The 15,808-nt window shown below is 43.8% G+C and overlaps 1 protein-coding gene across 1 annotated transcript in view; it reads left to right on the forward strand.

Moving 5' to 3' along the window:
• chl1b (cell adhesion molecule L1-like b) overlaps positions 1-15,808 on the forward strand; it is a 71,876-nt gene that overhangs the window by 23,673 nt on the left and 32,395 nt on the right. Inside the window, exon 2 of the mRNA XM_084543631.1 lies at positions 10,498-10,694. Within this exon, the coding sequence (XP_084399757.1) occupies positions 10,595-10,694 (100 nt within the window). The 5' untranslated portion in view covers positions 10,498-10,594. The remainder of the gene's footprint in view (positions 1-10,497; positions 10,695-15,808) is intronic.

Here is a 15,808-nt window from a genome sequence, read left to right on the forward strand (position 1 = left end):
GTATCTCATTTTCCCTCACTGTCAGCGTTTTGCGAGGCCCCAGTGATAACAACCTTGTCATTTGTGGCTGCAAGTTGTGCAGAAGCAGTGCACCGTGCCTTCGGTTGGCTTCTCACCGCGGTTACGACCCACATCAGCATAATTCAAGCATGACCCTCCTCCCCCTTTTCATTTTCCGCCTTTCTCCCCGTTAAAACCCAAGTGTCTGACTATGGTCCACACCATACATCATCCAGACTGAGGGTCGTTTCCTCCCTTCCCCCTCGTGTGTCGTGGGAGACAGACTGCCTTTTCTTTTTTTTTTTTTTGTTGGGCTGGTGGAAGGCTCTTATCGACAGTCTCAGCACTCTCTGAGCACTGAGCTTTCCCCCCTGACATGTCACCCAGCCTCCACTCAAGAACGGTCACGGAGCGGGTTTCTCTGCTCACCAGTGTGGAACAGCCCTGTCCCCTTTCATTTGGACGCCATCTGCGTTTTATTTTAACACAAATATGTGCTTACAGTAGGACGGCACGACATAGGAGCAGACTTTAAAAGCCCCAACAATGCCCGGCTAATGCTGTGCGACAGTCTTCAGCGGTATTAGCAATTAAGTAGATTGTCACTGGCTGACAGAAGAAGATTGCAGCAGGAGCAAAACTCAACAGATTTCCACACAGCGGGTGATCTGCGCGCTCAATCGGTGTACCTTTTATGTTTTCCTCAGGCTTATCATTGCAAATAAACACTTTTCGGCGAGCCTTCAGGTGCAGCAGACATCTTTCAGGCGAGGGAGGGGCAGGAGGGGCAACAACATGGAACTTGCATTCCTCCACTCTCCTTTGTACACACCCGGTGAATAGCCTTTAGATGGGGCTTTGTGCGAATGATTGTCAGAGGCTTAATGAGCGCCTTTGCCAAGCTACAGGCTTTTGGCAACATATGTGACTACAGTGCCTCTGTTCATCTCCGTCTACGGCCTCTGAGACACAACATAGAGCTTGGATCAGCACTCCTCTTTAACAGCTTTGCAGAAAAATCAAAACCTCCTTTCATTCTGGATCTTTTTTTTGTTTTACCTGGAAAGGATGTGTTACCCCAGTCAGTCATGGGGACCAGAGCTGAGAATAAAATCACATTTTGTAAGTATCACGTGTAGTATGCGAGTGTCTACGAAGTCGTTACGTCACATTTGGCTTTCCTGTTTCGCCCTTTACCCCGTTCAGGAGGAGACATTCGGTAGATTAGTTTTCTACAAGAGCAAAAATAGTCCCAGAACGGAAGAGGCGCCACTACATTAACTTGTTTTATACACTTTAATGTGGAGATTGAGTTGTGTATCGCACACTGTAGAGAGGCCCAGGCCTTCCAGCGGACACCACAAACCTTAATTTAAAATAGCCAGTGAATGACACGTACCATGTTAATTTAAATGATCATGTTGCAGGTAAAGTTGTCTTTAAACCATTGAGCCGATGAGTGCTACGTTAGCAGCGACAGAGCCACTAGCAACAACACATTCATCTATACGTTTTTTATATACCATTATTGGAAGATACTTACTTAATACAGTCGCCATAGTCGTAGTTCGTACCCTGTTACTGGGTTAACTTTGCACTTTTTGCTATTTGCACTTGTGGTTAGATTGTCCAGCTGCATTTCATTGTGTACGTACCTGTACTATATGCAATGACAGTAAACTTAAATCTGACCTAATCTGATCTAAATTTTCAATGTAAAGGCTCTTTTAAAGTACTGTGGGACATAGACACTGTAACCTATGTACGTAGCTGGTGTGAGCCATTTATGCTTCGCCAGTCTGGCTCGCTCTGTAAAAACACTACACGGCGTTGTGTCTTTTTTTGCCAGTCAGATTAATTTTTGTTTCTATTTCCTGCTTCACTTCCAACAATGGCGACTGAAAGACGAGTCCTACGAATGCTTGTATCTCTGAACCTCCTCCGTTAACCTTTGCTCCATGTGTTCCATCTTTATTGATCCAAAAAACTATCAATTCGAAAATTGCAGAGATGGAGAAGCAGCCGGAAATACTAAAGCAGAAACACGCTACTACCAAGCGGACCAGTCACAGATCTTGCGGTCTGCGTCGCCGCAACTCGTACTTACATTTCTGGGGAGGTGCACGTCGGGCTACGGCGTTAGGGTCTGTGCAGGGTCTGCGCTGTTGCTGTAGCTTCTGCATCAACTTAGACCGCCTGTAAGCCTGAGACACGTAGCGAAAAAAGCTGACGTACGACACTTGTCAGCTACGTGACGGGCATGCGAGTCGCGCGACATGACGGCTTCAGCTTTTATTCGTCGCTCCTCTGACGCAGTGAAGCGTCAACCAATCATATGCTTCACGCTTCTATATTTACAGTCAGTGCCTGTTCCAAATCACCTTGTTGATGGGGTTGCTGATTGCTCGAGTGACACTCCAGCGGCGTCTCGACAGCAGCGTCGCAGACAGAGTTGTAGCTTTTGTCACTTGTGGTGTGAACGCACCATAAGACTGTGAAGATTAGTAATTAGAATATACAGAGATAGATAGATGGATACCCTATAATTTAAATATTAAATAATAATGATATATATATATTTTAATAGTTGCTTTTTTATCGTCAGTGAAAGTGTAACCATTCCCCCGAGATAAATGTCGTAATGTTTATCAATGTTTAAGTTCTCGTCTTGTTTACTGCGGTGTCTGATAAATACATGATTAGGACGATGCTATTATCACCCTAATCCCTTTAAGCAGCACACAAAACTCATGGGAGGTGCGGTATGTTGTGACACGCTACAACTACCATCTGCAGGATTTAGAGCTTCGTCTGTGTGTTTTTTATTTAGTGCAGATTTATTTGTAAGGAGTATTTAAGCATGTTAAATACTTTAACCAAACCATTTCCACGTCTCATTGACTAATCAAATAAGGGAGCTTACTGAGAGATTACTCATAAAAAGAAAGGCTAAAATGAGCTGCACGTGTCAGTTCATGGATGTATCATCTTTAGTTTCACAGCTGAAATCAACGTGACCGTATTTTATGTAACTACAGTGACCCTCCAGTCACGTTTCCAGACTTCACAGGTCACCTTTTTAACTTCAAGAAGCCTTAAACTTCCCCCGGCTTCACCCAGACAATGCAGGAGGATTTTTCCAGAGCTAGCCCGAAACAAATACAGACTGCATGCACATTCACTTAAGTTAATTCGGTCCTTTGCTTCCTGCCAAGGCGAATTCACATCAAACGGACTCAGAACAATTGCATGTGATGACATTTACTGAGCCGTCCGTTCAGAAATAGTGCTTTTCTTGGTTCAGTGCCTTTAGAGGAGGCAGGTCCCCGATGAAACGGAAGAGTTGCAAGTTTTACAAGTAGTAGATAGAAATAGGTTCTGTCTCTTCTTAACGTCTAATGTGGTTTTGCGTTGAGAGTCATTCGGACACACACTGAAGATATTTCTTCTTGACATTTGCTGCTGATGCTTAAATACTCGGTGGTAGATTGACTGACTTCTTGGTTATTTTTGGTTATAATCCATTTCTGGTCTCGAGCTCACCGGGTTGGATTTGTCTCAACACAACCTCAGCTCGACCCTGCCAAGTGATGGAGAGACACAGGAACTGGGCCACGTATCCGACAGCTGTGTCAAACAGCTTACCCGGACTAACACTGTCCAGATGCTCCGCTCTAACACCACGCTGAATTTGCAGCGAGCAGAGAACCTCTCATTTCCTATCCCTTATCACCTTGACTATATGTATATGAGGCACCTGGAGGGATTAAAAAAGTGGATGTGTGGCAAAGGCTTCTCTGCAAAAAAAAGCGTTTTCCCGGACACTGTAGGGACATCAGAAATTCTTGGCTGTTGGCAGAAATAAATTGCTTCAGGGTTTGATGGAGGTGAGGATTCTGGATATAACAGCCATCGATCATGTCTTGCCACGGCACAGTTTCATCTGGGGAAATTGCCAGCATCAGTCAGACGGAGTGAATGAAAGCGGAGAGCAGCACGCTGTGTTAGTTCACTCAAAATAATATTCCGGTCCCCTCGGCCCGACTCGCGAATTCATCTCTCTGCCGGCTACTCAGCGAGGATCACACGCTAATGTGATTATTGTCCTGGTCAGGGGGGTGGGGGGGCGCGCTCCTGTGGGACTTCAAAGAGAGCACATCAGAGGGGAAAATGAAAAAAGTAAAAGAACCTGTAAGCCGTGATGCAGACAGGTGCAGACAGGTGCGGCGCACTTTCTGAAACCTCTTGCTTTGCGTCAAACGCGTTAGCAGGCTCAGAGCCAGGACTCTCGGCATCTGTTGTGCAGTTTTAGCTGGCGTACATTCACGGCGTGATTTATGACCGTGCCATGTGACACGCTCTGGTGACCAGTTTAAGTGTTTTCATTAAACGTATGCAACAGACTTTAATTAAAAGTCATAATGCGGAGCAGAAGGGTTAGCTTCTCCTGTATATAGAGATACCACTGAGGGTTTGGGTCGGTGTTTTGCACGAATATTATAAGCTCTATTGTAAAGAAAATTGCTTTCAAATGCACAAAAGAGCAGCTAATTAGAGGGTGAGGAAAGGGCTGTTTTGTTTGTGAAGAAAAGGAACAAAGCTTTCTGAAAAATGCACATTAACGACAAGACGGAAACCTCTCGTGGTTGAAAAGCCCTTCAGTTGTTTGTCGTCCCTTTCGCCAGATGAACTAGATCAAACGTGCTCGTGTCCACTGCCAGCTGGTGACACGATCGCCCCGCTGCAGCTGCAGTGCACGAGGCTCTGCGGGTTGCATCGCACCGCGCTCCCTCTCCGCGCGGTGATGGGAGTTCACGCGGGGTCACGAGGGTCGTCCTTCATCAGCTCGCGCAGAACACGGGGGTCGCAAACCCCACGGTTCATCAGAGCCTCATTCCTCCACACCCAAGAGCTGCTCCCCATTCCTCGGCCTCTTCCATCCTCGTCCCGTCAGCCCCGCGCCCAGCCCCTCCACCCTGCGAAAAGCCGCAGACCCCTGAAATATTAATGGCGTGGTAATTGAACTGTCATGCTTTCTGAAGTGCAGTGAAATCGAGCCAAATCTCAATTAGACAAGCACATTATCTTTTATTGCTCCCGCTTCCTAATCTCATTTTGTGTCTTGTTTCTGTTTCTGTTTTTTTTTCTTTTTCTAAATAATATTTTAATAATAGATGAACTGCATGGCCAGGCTTCCAGAACAATACTGATGAATGTTCGTCATTGCCAAAGGTTGCAACGCAATCTGTTTCGATTTCAGAAATGCAGCGAGGGGAAAAGAAACAATATCTCTAAATTTAATTTCTACGTTAAATAAATAAATAAATAAATAAAGTTTCCCCATTTATACAAGCAATCTAAGCAGCGGGATTTGCAAGCCAAATGAGCAACTGATTGGATATGGAGAAAAAAAAAGAACAAAACGGCGACGGGAAATAAAACCGCGCGCTCATTACACACATCAGAAGCAGTCAATTGCCGCTTAGTGCAGATCAGCTCGGCCGCTGTTTTAATTGTTCTTGAATGATCAAATGGGAATCGGTGTGCGGGCGATATCGGGACCGCGAGAGGAGAGGGGAGCACGTCTCCCTGTCTCGCTGTCTTCCCGTCTCAGGTCTTTAGCAAAGAGAATATTTTAATCCAGCCTGACAAGACGAGGATCTGCTTAATCCTATTACAGGCTTGCACATTAAACTACATTAGGCCCACACTTCTCTTGCCTGTTGTCTTTGTGTGAGAAAGGGAGCAGATGGTGCCAACTCCACAGCCTACTGTAGTGAACTTTGAATGGCTGAGCTCGGGCTCCACCCCGTTACTAAACGACACATCCACAAGTGTGGGGAATGCTCGAGGAAGCAACTGGCTGGTGTGTTATTTTTCCTTGAAACACTCCTTACGGTGCGCTCCGATCCTTTATTTCTATACTATATTTGGACATTTGTTTACGGGTTAAGGCTAGGGTGTTAAGCTAGACCAGATGGCTGAACTATAGGAGTCGAGAAACAAACAGAGTCTGCCAATTGTCTGGTGGAGGTGTGCCAGGATTGTTTTTTATTTCCTTTGAGTAAAAGTCAAGCCGCACTGTGATACAGTACTATAGTGTGAATAAAAGCTGAGAGATGCTTTGAATTAACATGCTAACAAGAGACTTGAGGTGAAGCCGGGTTTGGGGGGGTGGGGGTGGGGGGTATGTATGATATAAACACAGGGTGCCAGGGAGACTGTTTTCAGTCGGAGAAATCTGATAAAGGAGTGAGGGGCACTTCCTTTTGAGGAATACTTGAACTGAACCTGAAAGTGCAGCGGGGCGGCACAGTGGTGTGGTGGTTAGCACTGATGCTGATCACAGGAAGACGGTTCTGGGTTCAAATCCAGGCCGACTGGTTCCTTTCTGTGTGCATGTTCTCCCTGTGTCTGCGTGGGTTCTCTCCAGGTACTCCGGCTTCCTCCCACCGTCCAAAGACATGCTGGTTAGGTTCATTGGTGATTCTAAATTGGCTGTATGTGTGCATGTGAGTGTGAATGGTTGACATGTCCAAGGGGGTTACGGGAAATGAATGACTGAATGAAGTTACCTTAAAAGAAAAGAGCTGACGTGGATAAAATGAGGCAATAAGATGTTGGCACCAGATAGACGGGCACCGTGCGTCTGAGCCAAACTCCTGTCCCGGCCCAAGATGGGACGAAGACTAATAAATAAACTAAATGTTTCGCTTGAATTAGCACAACTCAATAAAAGCACAGAGAGAGGAAGCGCTTGCACTTAGGCAAAACAAGCAATCTGACTCCAGCCTGGGCTCTGAGAAATCGCCCCTGGCATCGTCTCACGTTCAGTTTTTGATTGATAATGAAAAGAATCATAAGCTGCATCCATTAATTAAACTAATGAAAGATGACTGTTGATGACTCAGTAACTGACCAACCTACCAATTATATTTCCGATTAATCACTCAGTAATAGGATAGCTAGATATTCGTATCCGGTATCTGTTTACAGTGAAGTAAACTGCATGAATCAGAACAACAACAACAGCAACCAGTCATCACCGTTGAGAAGCTGAGAACATTTGTTCTACCACTTTTTGCACTGATTGTCAAACTAAATGCAGATTGTATTTTATGATGCGTTCTTGTTTTGTTGCACTGCTCTGGAGAAGCTTTTAACTCGATATGTGGCTCACGACAACATTTGGGAATTAAAAGAAACTGACTTTCTACCATGATCAATAAAATTAGGCTACGATGTCTTTGTGTGAAAACGCGGCCTGCATGCGGAATTATTCGGTCGCCTCGTTGACGGGGAGAAAGTTTGCCGGAGAGTGCTCTACATCTGTCACTCTGAGAGAAAAAGAAAGAGAGAGCTTTAAAGTTCGGCGGCAGATTCCACCACTTGGCCCAATTCGCTCCGTTTCCCTCCGTGCGCCACCTCCGCCCAAGAACCTGCACCCCCCTGTGAGCTTTTGCTAAGTAAGGTTAGGGTGCACGCTGGTCTTCCCACAGCGAGCAGCTTTTACCCTCCTGCCAGCTCCATCAATCTCAGGCCCCGGTGTGATCGCTCCTGAAAGGGGCGGGGATTAAGAACAGCCCCGCGGTCTGTAAATCAGGCGAGCTTGAAGTGGGGCCGGGGGTAACGGGGGGTGAGTGGGGGGTCCCTCTTTTCTGTGCATCATGTAGGTCCAACAGGCACCATACCCCGTGAGCTGAATGTAGACATTATCGCTCGCAGCAGTTAAGCTCCGAGCGGACCTCCCTCAGCCAGATGGCCGAGTTGTTTCTCAATAAATGTTTAACGAGGGAAGGAGGGATTAAATCAGAAGGCAAGTGATCAAGCACAGTTGGACCAAAGTGTAATCCATCTAAGGTGGTGTTAAAGCATTTTTTGGCACAATAAGACAATGAGAGCACATTCTCCTGAGAGGATTGTAACCCGCCTCCCCCCGTCCTCGCCACCGCCAACCCTCTCCTCTTAACCAGGCCGAGTTTGCCAAGAAAGCACAAGCCAATTAATGCAAAGCCCCTACCTTTTGATTTTAATCTGCGTTTAGCAACATGAATCACCATGTCTGGGAAAGACTGAAACAAAAGGACGGCCCGAGGCGTTCCTCTGCATGACTTATAACTTTGACGCACAGATCTTTGGCCAGTAATAAAGTCAATAGGCATGGATTGTGATTGAGTGGGGTGACTGTCTATATATATAGTGGCTCGAGCCTTGTTGGTGAGGCTGTAGGTGGGTGGGGCAGAGGTCACGGGCTGGTTCAGGGAGGCCGCTATTGAGTTAATACCATTACTGTGAGGCACGGTTGAAAAGTTCAGAGTGCACGTTCGGTCTGAAGACAATGGCCTGCGTCATATGAACAAAATCGACGCGTTTGCTCTGTGGTCAATTATTCTATTACATCTGTCGAACAGGGGTTTGACCTCAGCGGTGCCTATTGGGTTTGTTGAAGCAGCGAGCGAGGAGAGTCGGACTCAAGCCACCGCTGTGAGGAGCAAGCTCTTTTAAGGACACCGGGCTAGTTAGTGTACAGCTCATGTCTTGGTTACGACTTCCGCACATCTTATTTGACATTAAAGGGGAACTACTGTTTTTTACAACCTGGATCTTATTTCTGGCATAAAATTACTCACCCATATAACTTTGGCGTCATTTGGAGTCATTCAGACGATATTTAGCTCCAGCGGAGCGACACGTATATCCATATAGTGGGAGTGACTGGGGCACCGAAACGCAGTCTCTAAATAACGCATTATCTGCCGCGAAACTCGTTCATTTCACCAATATTTTGTTACGATACGCTAGTGCTATTCTCTGTTGAGTCCGAAGTTACCTGTTACCTATTTGCGGATGTGCAGTGGTTTGTTGTTCTTTGGCCAGCTGTTCCTCTCTCTGCCTCCGTAACCTCCTTTCAACGAGCTCCTCATCCGTATTCTCTGGCTCAAAACGGTAAGGACGTCCATCATAAACAAAGTCGTCGTCCACAACCTCAGAATCGGAAAATATTCAGCCATGTTGCAAAAAAAATAGCAGTAGCAAATTACAGGTAAACAAGCTGACCATCGCAGGTGCGCACGGCACTCAGAGATGACATCATCCAGGTCAGAGGTTAGTAGGTCAATCTACAGACCCCGGATAATGATGTCAGGTAACTCCGGACTCAACGGGGAATAGCACTAGCGTATCATAATAAAATATTGGTGAAATGAACGAGTTTCGCGGCAAATAATTGTTATTTAGAGGCTGCGTTTCGGTGCCCCATTCACTCCCACTATATGGATATACGCGGATCTAAATATCTGACGAACGACTCAAAATAACGCCAAAGTTATATGGGTGCGTAGACGATCGTATTTTATGCCAGAAATAAGGTTCAGGTTGTAAAAAAACAGTAGTTCCCCTTTAATTGGATTACCTGTCAACACTTATATACTAACTGCAATTACTAGACTTTATCCTTATGATGCTTCTCACATCTTAACCATCTCTAGTTTCACATGAATGCCACCGAGGCTCCCTGTAGATCAGCAGCCTCATGATTTCACGTTGCCCTGTGTTTTGACATTATTTCTCTTTTTTTTTTTTTTTTGTTATTATGGGCCATGTTAGCTGCAGAGATAATTACTCCAGCATGACCCCCCTGAGCTGGGTCACAGCCAACACGAGGACGGCTAATGAACCGGTACCCCAGAGGGTTCACGGAGCGCTCGCCCCAGACGTTCCCATACGCCGCTCCTTCCCATCCTCTCCCCTCGGTTCTGCTCCCCGGAACCGATCTCGCGCTCGTTACGATCCACACTCTGGTCCGTTAGCTGCAAAACGATCCGGCGCTCCGTTCTCCGCAGCGCGCCGCCGTGACTGCAGACGGTCTTACTCCGCCTGACTGTTAACTACGTGCGCTTTCTTTTTCCTTTTTATGTCTCGCAGCAACCTCTGGCAGAAATGTTTGCTGCAGTGATATGTAGATAAAGTTGTAGCTGCGCTCTTAATCTCTTTGAGTCATTGTTATCAGAAACATGCAGGCGCACATGAGAACAGCGCAGTGATTAAATCGGCTCAGCAGTATTCTTAGTTTGATGGCAATTTTGATGTTGATTTCAATCTCGGCTTGCTTTTTTTTTTTACCTCCTTCGTTAATGTTGAACATCTGCCATGCATTAATAAATCCACATGCCTGCCTCGTTTGTTGTTGGTTTATTTATTTATTTTTTTCCGTTGTCACATGAAAAGGAGTCTGTCTGCTGCTGCACACTTCCACAGACTACAAAACAGTCCCATTCCCAAGGGAGGGTGATGTCAGGAGACTTTAATGTGAATATTTTCCTCTGTCGCAGCGAAAAAATTTTCAGAGTCGATGCAAATGAAAGTGTTACGCCAGGCTGAGCAGAGAGCAGTCGAGCTCCCAGTCACGGGGGATTTGTCGTGTTTGGGGTTTGCCTCTCCGTGCGCCAGCGCGTGGGTGGATTCATGGGGCCTTCTCCGTCTGTGCTGCCTTCACAGGTACTGCCTCTTCAGACATGAACTGAGAGCGGAGAGGACAGCGATCGCTTCTTGAGAAAACGTCCGAGATCTTACAGCGGGGGAGAAAAAGAAAACCATGAGGTCGCAGAGGAGCCCGGGACTGGCCGCCGTCCTGGCCGCGGTCGCCTGCGTTTGTGCCTTTCGTACGAGTGCAGCCATTGACATCCCGTTGGAAGGTGAGTTTCTGAGCGTCTGCAGCAGTTCACACATTTTGTCACGGTGTCGGGTGAGGTTGGACCCAAACGCAGGACGCAGGAATGAGGCAAGAGTAGGAGACAATGAGTGTAAACTTACAAACTGAAACGTAAAGAGACAAACTCGGTAACATCACAGAACAGGAGAAAGACAGCAGAACAGATCAGAGGTTACATAGCAGACGATGACACAGAGACCAAAGTGAGAGGCAGGGCTATAGCAGAGGGTTTAACGAGACACAGGTGAAACTAATAAGGGCGGAGCCACAAGGAAAACCAATCCACCAATCAAAGGAGGGAAAACACAGGAAATAACATGACCAGACAAGAACTGAAACACAAAGAAAATCAAAGAGGGTCACAGGAAATACTCAAAAAAATTCTAGAAAATAATTATCACGCTCTGAGAAAACACTGAAACCAAAGCGAAACTGAAAACAGATAAACAGGACACAGGTTTTGACTGAGTGAGCTTCAACTTCAGCATTTCCTTTTCAGTCTTTTCAGCCTTTGATTAACTTACCACTAAATAATTCTAAGCATAACTTCTACCAATAAACTTTTAAGCTTCACTACGGTCTGCCATTAATTAGTGTAGATAATGCTGAATATGATTTAACCTTAAGGGCTTAATAACTTGAGCTGAGGAGGGCTGAGTTAATAAAAAAATCCATTTTCCAATTCAAATAGAAGAGAGTCTTCATTTGGAAGATCCGATATCATTCATCTTCTGTAACCGCTTGTTCTGTGAAGGGTTGCGGGCGAGGGGCTGGAGCCTATCTCGCCCTGGACAAGTCTCCAGTCTATGTCAGGGCTAACACAGAGAGACAGACAACCATTCACACTCACACCTACGGCCAATTTAGAATCACCAATGAACCTAACCAGCATGTCTTTGGATGGTGGGAGGAAGCTGGAGAACCTGGAGAGAACCCACGCAGACACAGGGAGAACATGCAAACTCGAATCGAACCCAGAACCTTCTTGCTGTGAAGCATCAGTCCTAACCACCACGCCACTGTGCCGCCAAGATCTGATATCAATTCATAAAATCCTTATATCGCTCTCTTAAATATTTGCCAATTTCTGCTGCTGCTTGTTAGAAATCGCGCCGCGGCCTCGCGAGATGAGTCGTGCAAATCCAGTCTTCCTAGGAGATCAGTCCACTTTTGAGGGAGATTCAAAAAATGACAAAAGCTACAACCCTGAGAGCACCGTCAGGCCCCAAAGCTGATCTGTTTTGGATTTAGAAAGTATGAGGCGAGAACAACACATGCAAAGATGAGCCTACTAGAGGTCAAATATTCTAAAAGTACCGCAAATTGCCAAAACCATTTGTTTCCAAACTGAAATCTCTGAGTGAATCGATAGTGGATTAAATCAAAACCTTCTGGACTGGAATCGACACGATTGAGGAAATCTGTAGTTAACCCCAGCACTAGTGCTGAGTTAACTGATTGCTTCGCTGATACTTGAGATTAGCATATGCCGAGTTCTTGGTTAATGGCCAGTGTTCACTGCCACTGACCATCAACCAAACCGACACAACTCACCCCCTCCCTCCCCCCCAGGATGTTCTCTGTTGACATAGTGGTGCAGGGGGTTTTCTGTGGTAACCAGGTACATAATCATTTTAATCCGTTTAAATAATTCCTACTCCTTTCGCAACTTGGCTCTGACTGAGTGGGAGTTGGGATGCATTGACATGTCACACAGACAATCGACACAAATACGATCAGTTGCTTTGATGAACTGATGGAGCCCTACACTGTAAAACATTTCAACCTTAGAAACTGTGTAGAATGGTGCAATGGATTAGTTTTGAAAACTTATAAAACTGAGTTCACTATCAAAAACTTGTCATGACAGTTGGAGTTAAAGAGAAGAAAAAAGTTCACATAACTGTACTGTACTGTAATGTTTTACAGTGCACCCTAAGGTTATTCAATGTTAATACAATGACGACTGCAAACTTGAAACAGCTATATATATATTTTAAATTCTCAATAACAACGTGTGAAATGTCTTTCAGAAATACAGATAAACTCACAGTGAACTGTCAACTGAATCTGCAGCTGCACCTGGCTGCAGGGAGCTTTAAACTGATATTGTTTAACTGTCCAGCTGGATTATGTTGCTTTTGAATGCGGCTCGCAGCTGCTTTGTGTAAAAAGAAAAAAAAAGCTTTAAAAACCTGATGATACATTACCTGCCCAGGACCAACACAGCAGAGCGTTTAGCAGCTGAAGCGCCAGATGTTTCCTTTAAAGGTTGGTAGAGACCAAAAACAGAACTAACTAGAGCGCGTTGTCGCATGTTGGACTTTACACTGATCAGGTGACCAGAAACAAGACCTGTAAGTGAGGAATGTGGAGTTTGAATGTAAAAGGTGTTGAGGTGTTAACGTTGCATTCACACCTTGTTTCTGCTGTCTCCAGGTGGCTAAATGTTAATTATGGCGGCTCTAAGTTAGCATTTCTTCCGTCGTGTACGTATGTTTCGAGATGTTGCATGCTGGGAGATGTACTATGAATGAGATTCAGAAAACTTTATTTGTCCCCAGGGAGGCAGTTTAAGGCACAAGTGAGCAGCGTGACGTGCGAGTACAACACACTTTCAATGAACAAAAAACAAAAAATAGAACATTACAAAGTACATACAAAAAACAAATAAATGCCATAAATGTTTTAACTATCCAAACTGTCCATATAGGATGTAAACATGACTGTAAGAGCAAAGTGAATAAAGTGCAAATGTAAACAGGAATTATATATTTGCATGTTATTGCATGGGTAGTATAGGTAATAAATATAATAAAAAATATAACAATATAAAAATATAATAAAATATAATAACTATAGTAATTATAAATTATAGTAAAAAATAAATAAAATAAACGTATAATAAAATACAATAAGTATAGTAATTGTAAATTATAGTAAAAAATAAATAAAATAAAACATAATATAAAAATTTAATAAAATATAATAACTATAGTAATTATAAATCATAGTAAAAAATAAATAAAATAAACATAATGAAATACAATAAGTATAGTAATTATAAATTATAGTAAAAAATAAATAAAATAAAAAATAAAATAAAAATATAATAAAATACAATAAGTATAGTAATTATAAATTATAGTAAAGGATAAATAAAATAAATAAAAATAAGGTGCTTGGGAAAAAACTGTGCAGTGGAGGCGTGTCCGTGGGCTGCTTGTTGATAGAAAGTCTATGAAAGTCTTGGTACTCAGTTCTATTTATAAAACATACCCAGACTAAAAGAAAGGGGACACCAAGTTTTATTATTTATCCTGATGTGCCTCTAAAAGAAAAGGACTTGGCTTGAAATCGATAAAACTGTATTAACAAGGTTTGCTGAATGCAAAGAACAAAAGCTAAGTTGCTGTCTGAGAGTTTACAGTAAATCACTTCTTGGCTGAATTCTGACATAATTAAGTGACACTTAACTTTTATTTAACACACAACACAAAGCTTCTTCAGGGAAATCATTTATGAAGCAGGTTCCCTCTCTCGTCTGCGCTCCTCCACGGAGAACTTGTCCTTCAAGTGCTTTCATAAGAAAAAGCGTTGAATAATTTAGAGGGAAATAAAGCGTTACAGTCGTAAAATGTTGTTTGAATTGAATACATCCACAGCTATTCTCTTGTTTGAATCAGGTGCTTTTCGTGTCGGATAAGCATGGTATGCCTGTTTCCTTGGAAACGCATATCTAACCTCTCCCTATGAATTATTCCGAAATATCTCTGAAGGGCTTGATAAAGAAGCTTAAACAAGTTTTTTGTAAATGCATGTTTTTGGGCTCACTGGCAGAAAGAAAGCTTTTTCAGTTGTCTTTTTTTTTTTGCATTGTTGTGTTTTTGTGTGTGAAGAGAATAGTTGTGACAAGAAGAGCTTAGTCCCAAACTGCTGACTGTTGCCTCTGTTTATTTTCACCCTGCTGCCACGGATTATCTAGTTTTACGTCTCGTAAACAGTAAGTTCACTCTGACGCGCTGTAGCTGCTATTAGTGTCGTCCTCCTGTCGAGCTCTGCAGCAGCTTTACTCACAGACATATGTGTTGATTCTGAGTCTGAATGTGTCATCAGTCATGACTCCACTACACTTGTGTTTTAGCTCGTGGGACTCATTTCTTTTCCCTTTACATCAGATCATGATACTAATTTTGTGTTGCTGCATTTTACATCCTCACCACATGTCACAGCTTTGTCCTCAAGACCATGTGAGACTAAATGAAGAGTTTTATGCCAAAACGAAACAATTTAAATACAAATTAACAAGCTGTGTTCTGGGATAAAACTCTGAGTATAGACACATACAGTAGTAGACATCATACTACAGTGGTTCCCAATCTGGGCATCAAAACCATAGACTGTATATTAAAGATGGACAACGGAACAGCTCCTCTGCAGTATAGGTCATAAGCTCCACCCCCTCCATGTTAGTGGATGGGACTTGGGCCAAGCTAAAACACTAAAGTACACGTAAAATACATTTAGTAGTTAATATGATACTGATGCCTGTACAAGTGTTCATTTTTCTAATAGGTTTTTTTTTTTTAGTTATTTGACGCTATAGAAACAGGGTGTGACGTCTGGATGACCACCAGTTGCCATGCCAACCGCTCTGTGAATCGGTCCCATAGGGCCGTGAGAGTGGGGAAAAAATGAGTAAATAAATTATTTACTCATTTTATAATCAGTATAATCCAGCATTTCCTTATAACTGGTGGAGGTAGAGCAGAGCGTAGTATTAATTAAACGAAAACGCGAGTGAGTCTGGAGGAAGTGTGGGCGGGGCATCGGTATCGTGGCTCTGCATGGCTACACTCTCGGACCGAGCTGCCCAGACTGTGGCTCCAAACTTACAAGATGGCGCCGCCCATACCCCCTGGATAGTAGTGTCAGTTTCACCAGTGCAAGGTAGTGGAGTTGTGTTGTACATATTTATATACAGTCTATGCTCAAAACCCTTCATGTGGTTAGTTTTTGACATTTTTGCTGTTTTCTTGACACATTTCAAACTGCTAAAAATGCCAAATATATGTCACCATTACATGATTTAATAAA

This window comes from Chelon labrosus (genome assembly GCF_963514085.1).
Source record: "Chelon labrosus genome assembly, chromosome: 4".
Lineage (NCBI taxonomy): Eukaryota > Metazoa > Chordata > Actinopteri > Mugiliformes > Mugilidae > Chelon > Chelon labrosus.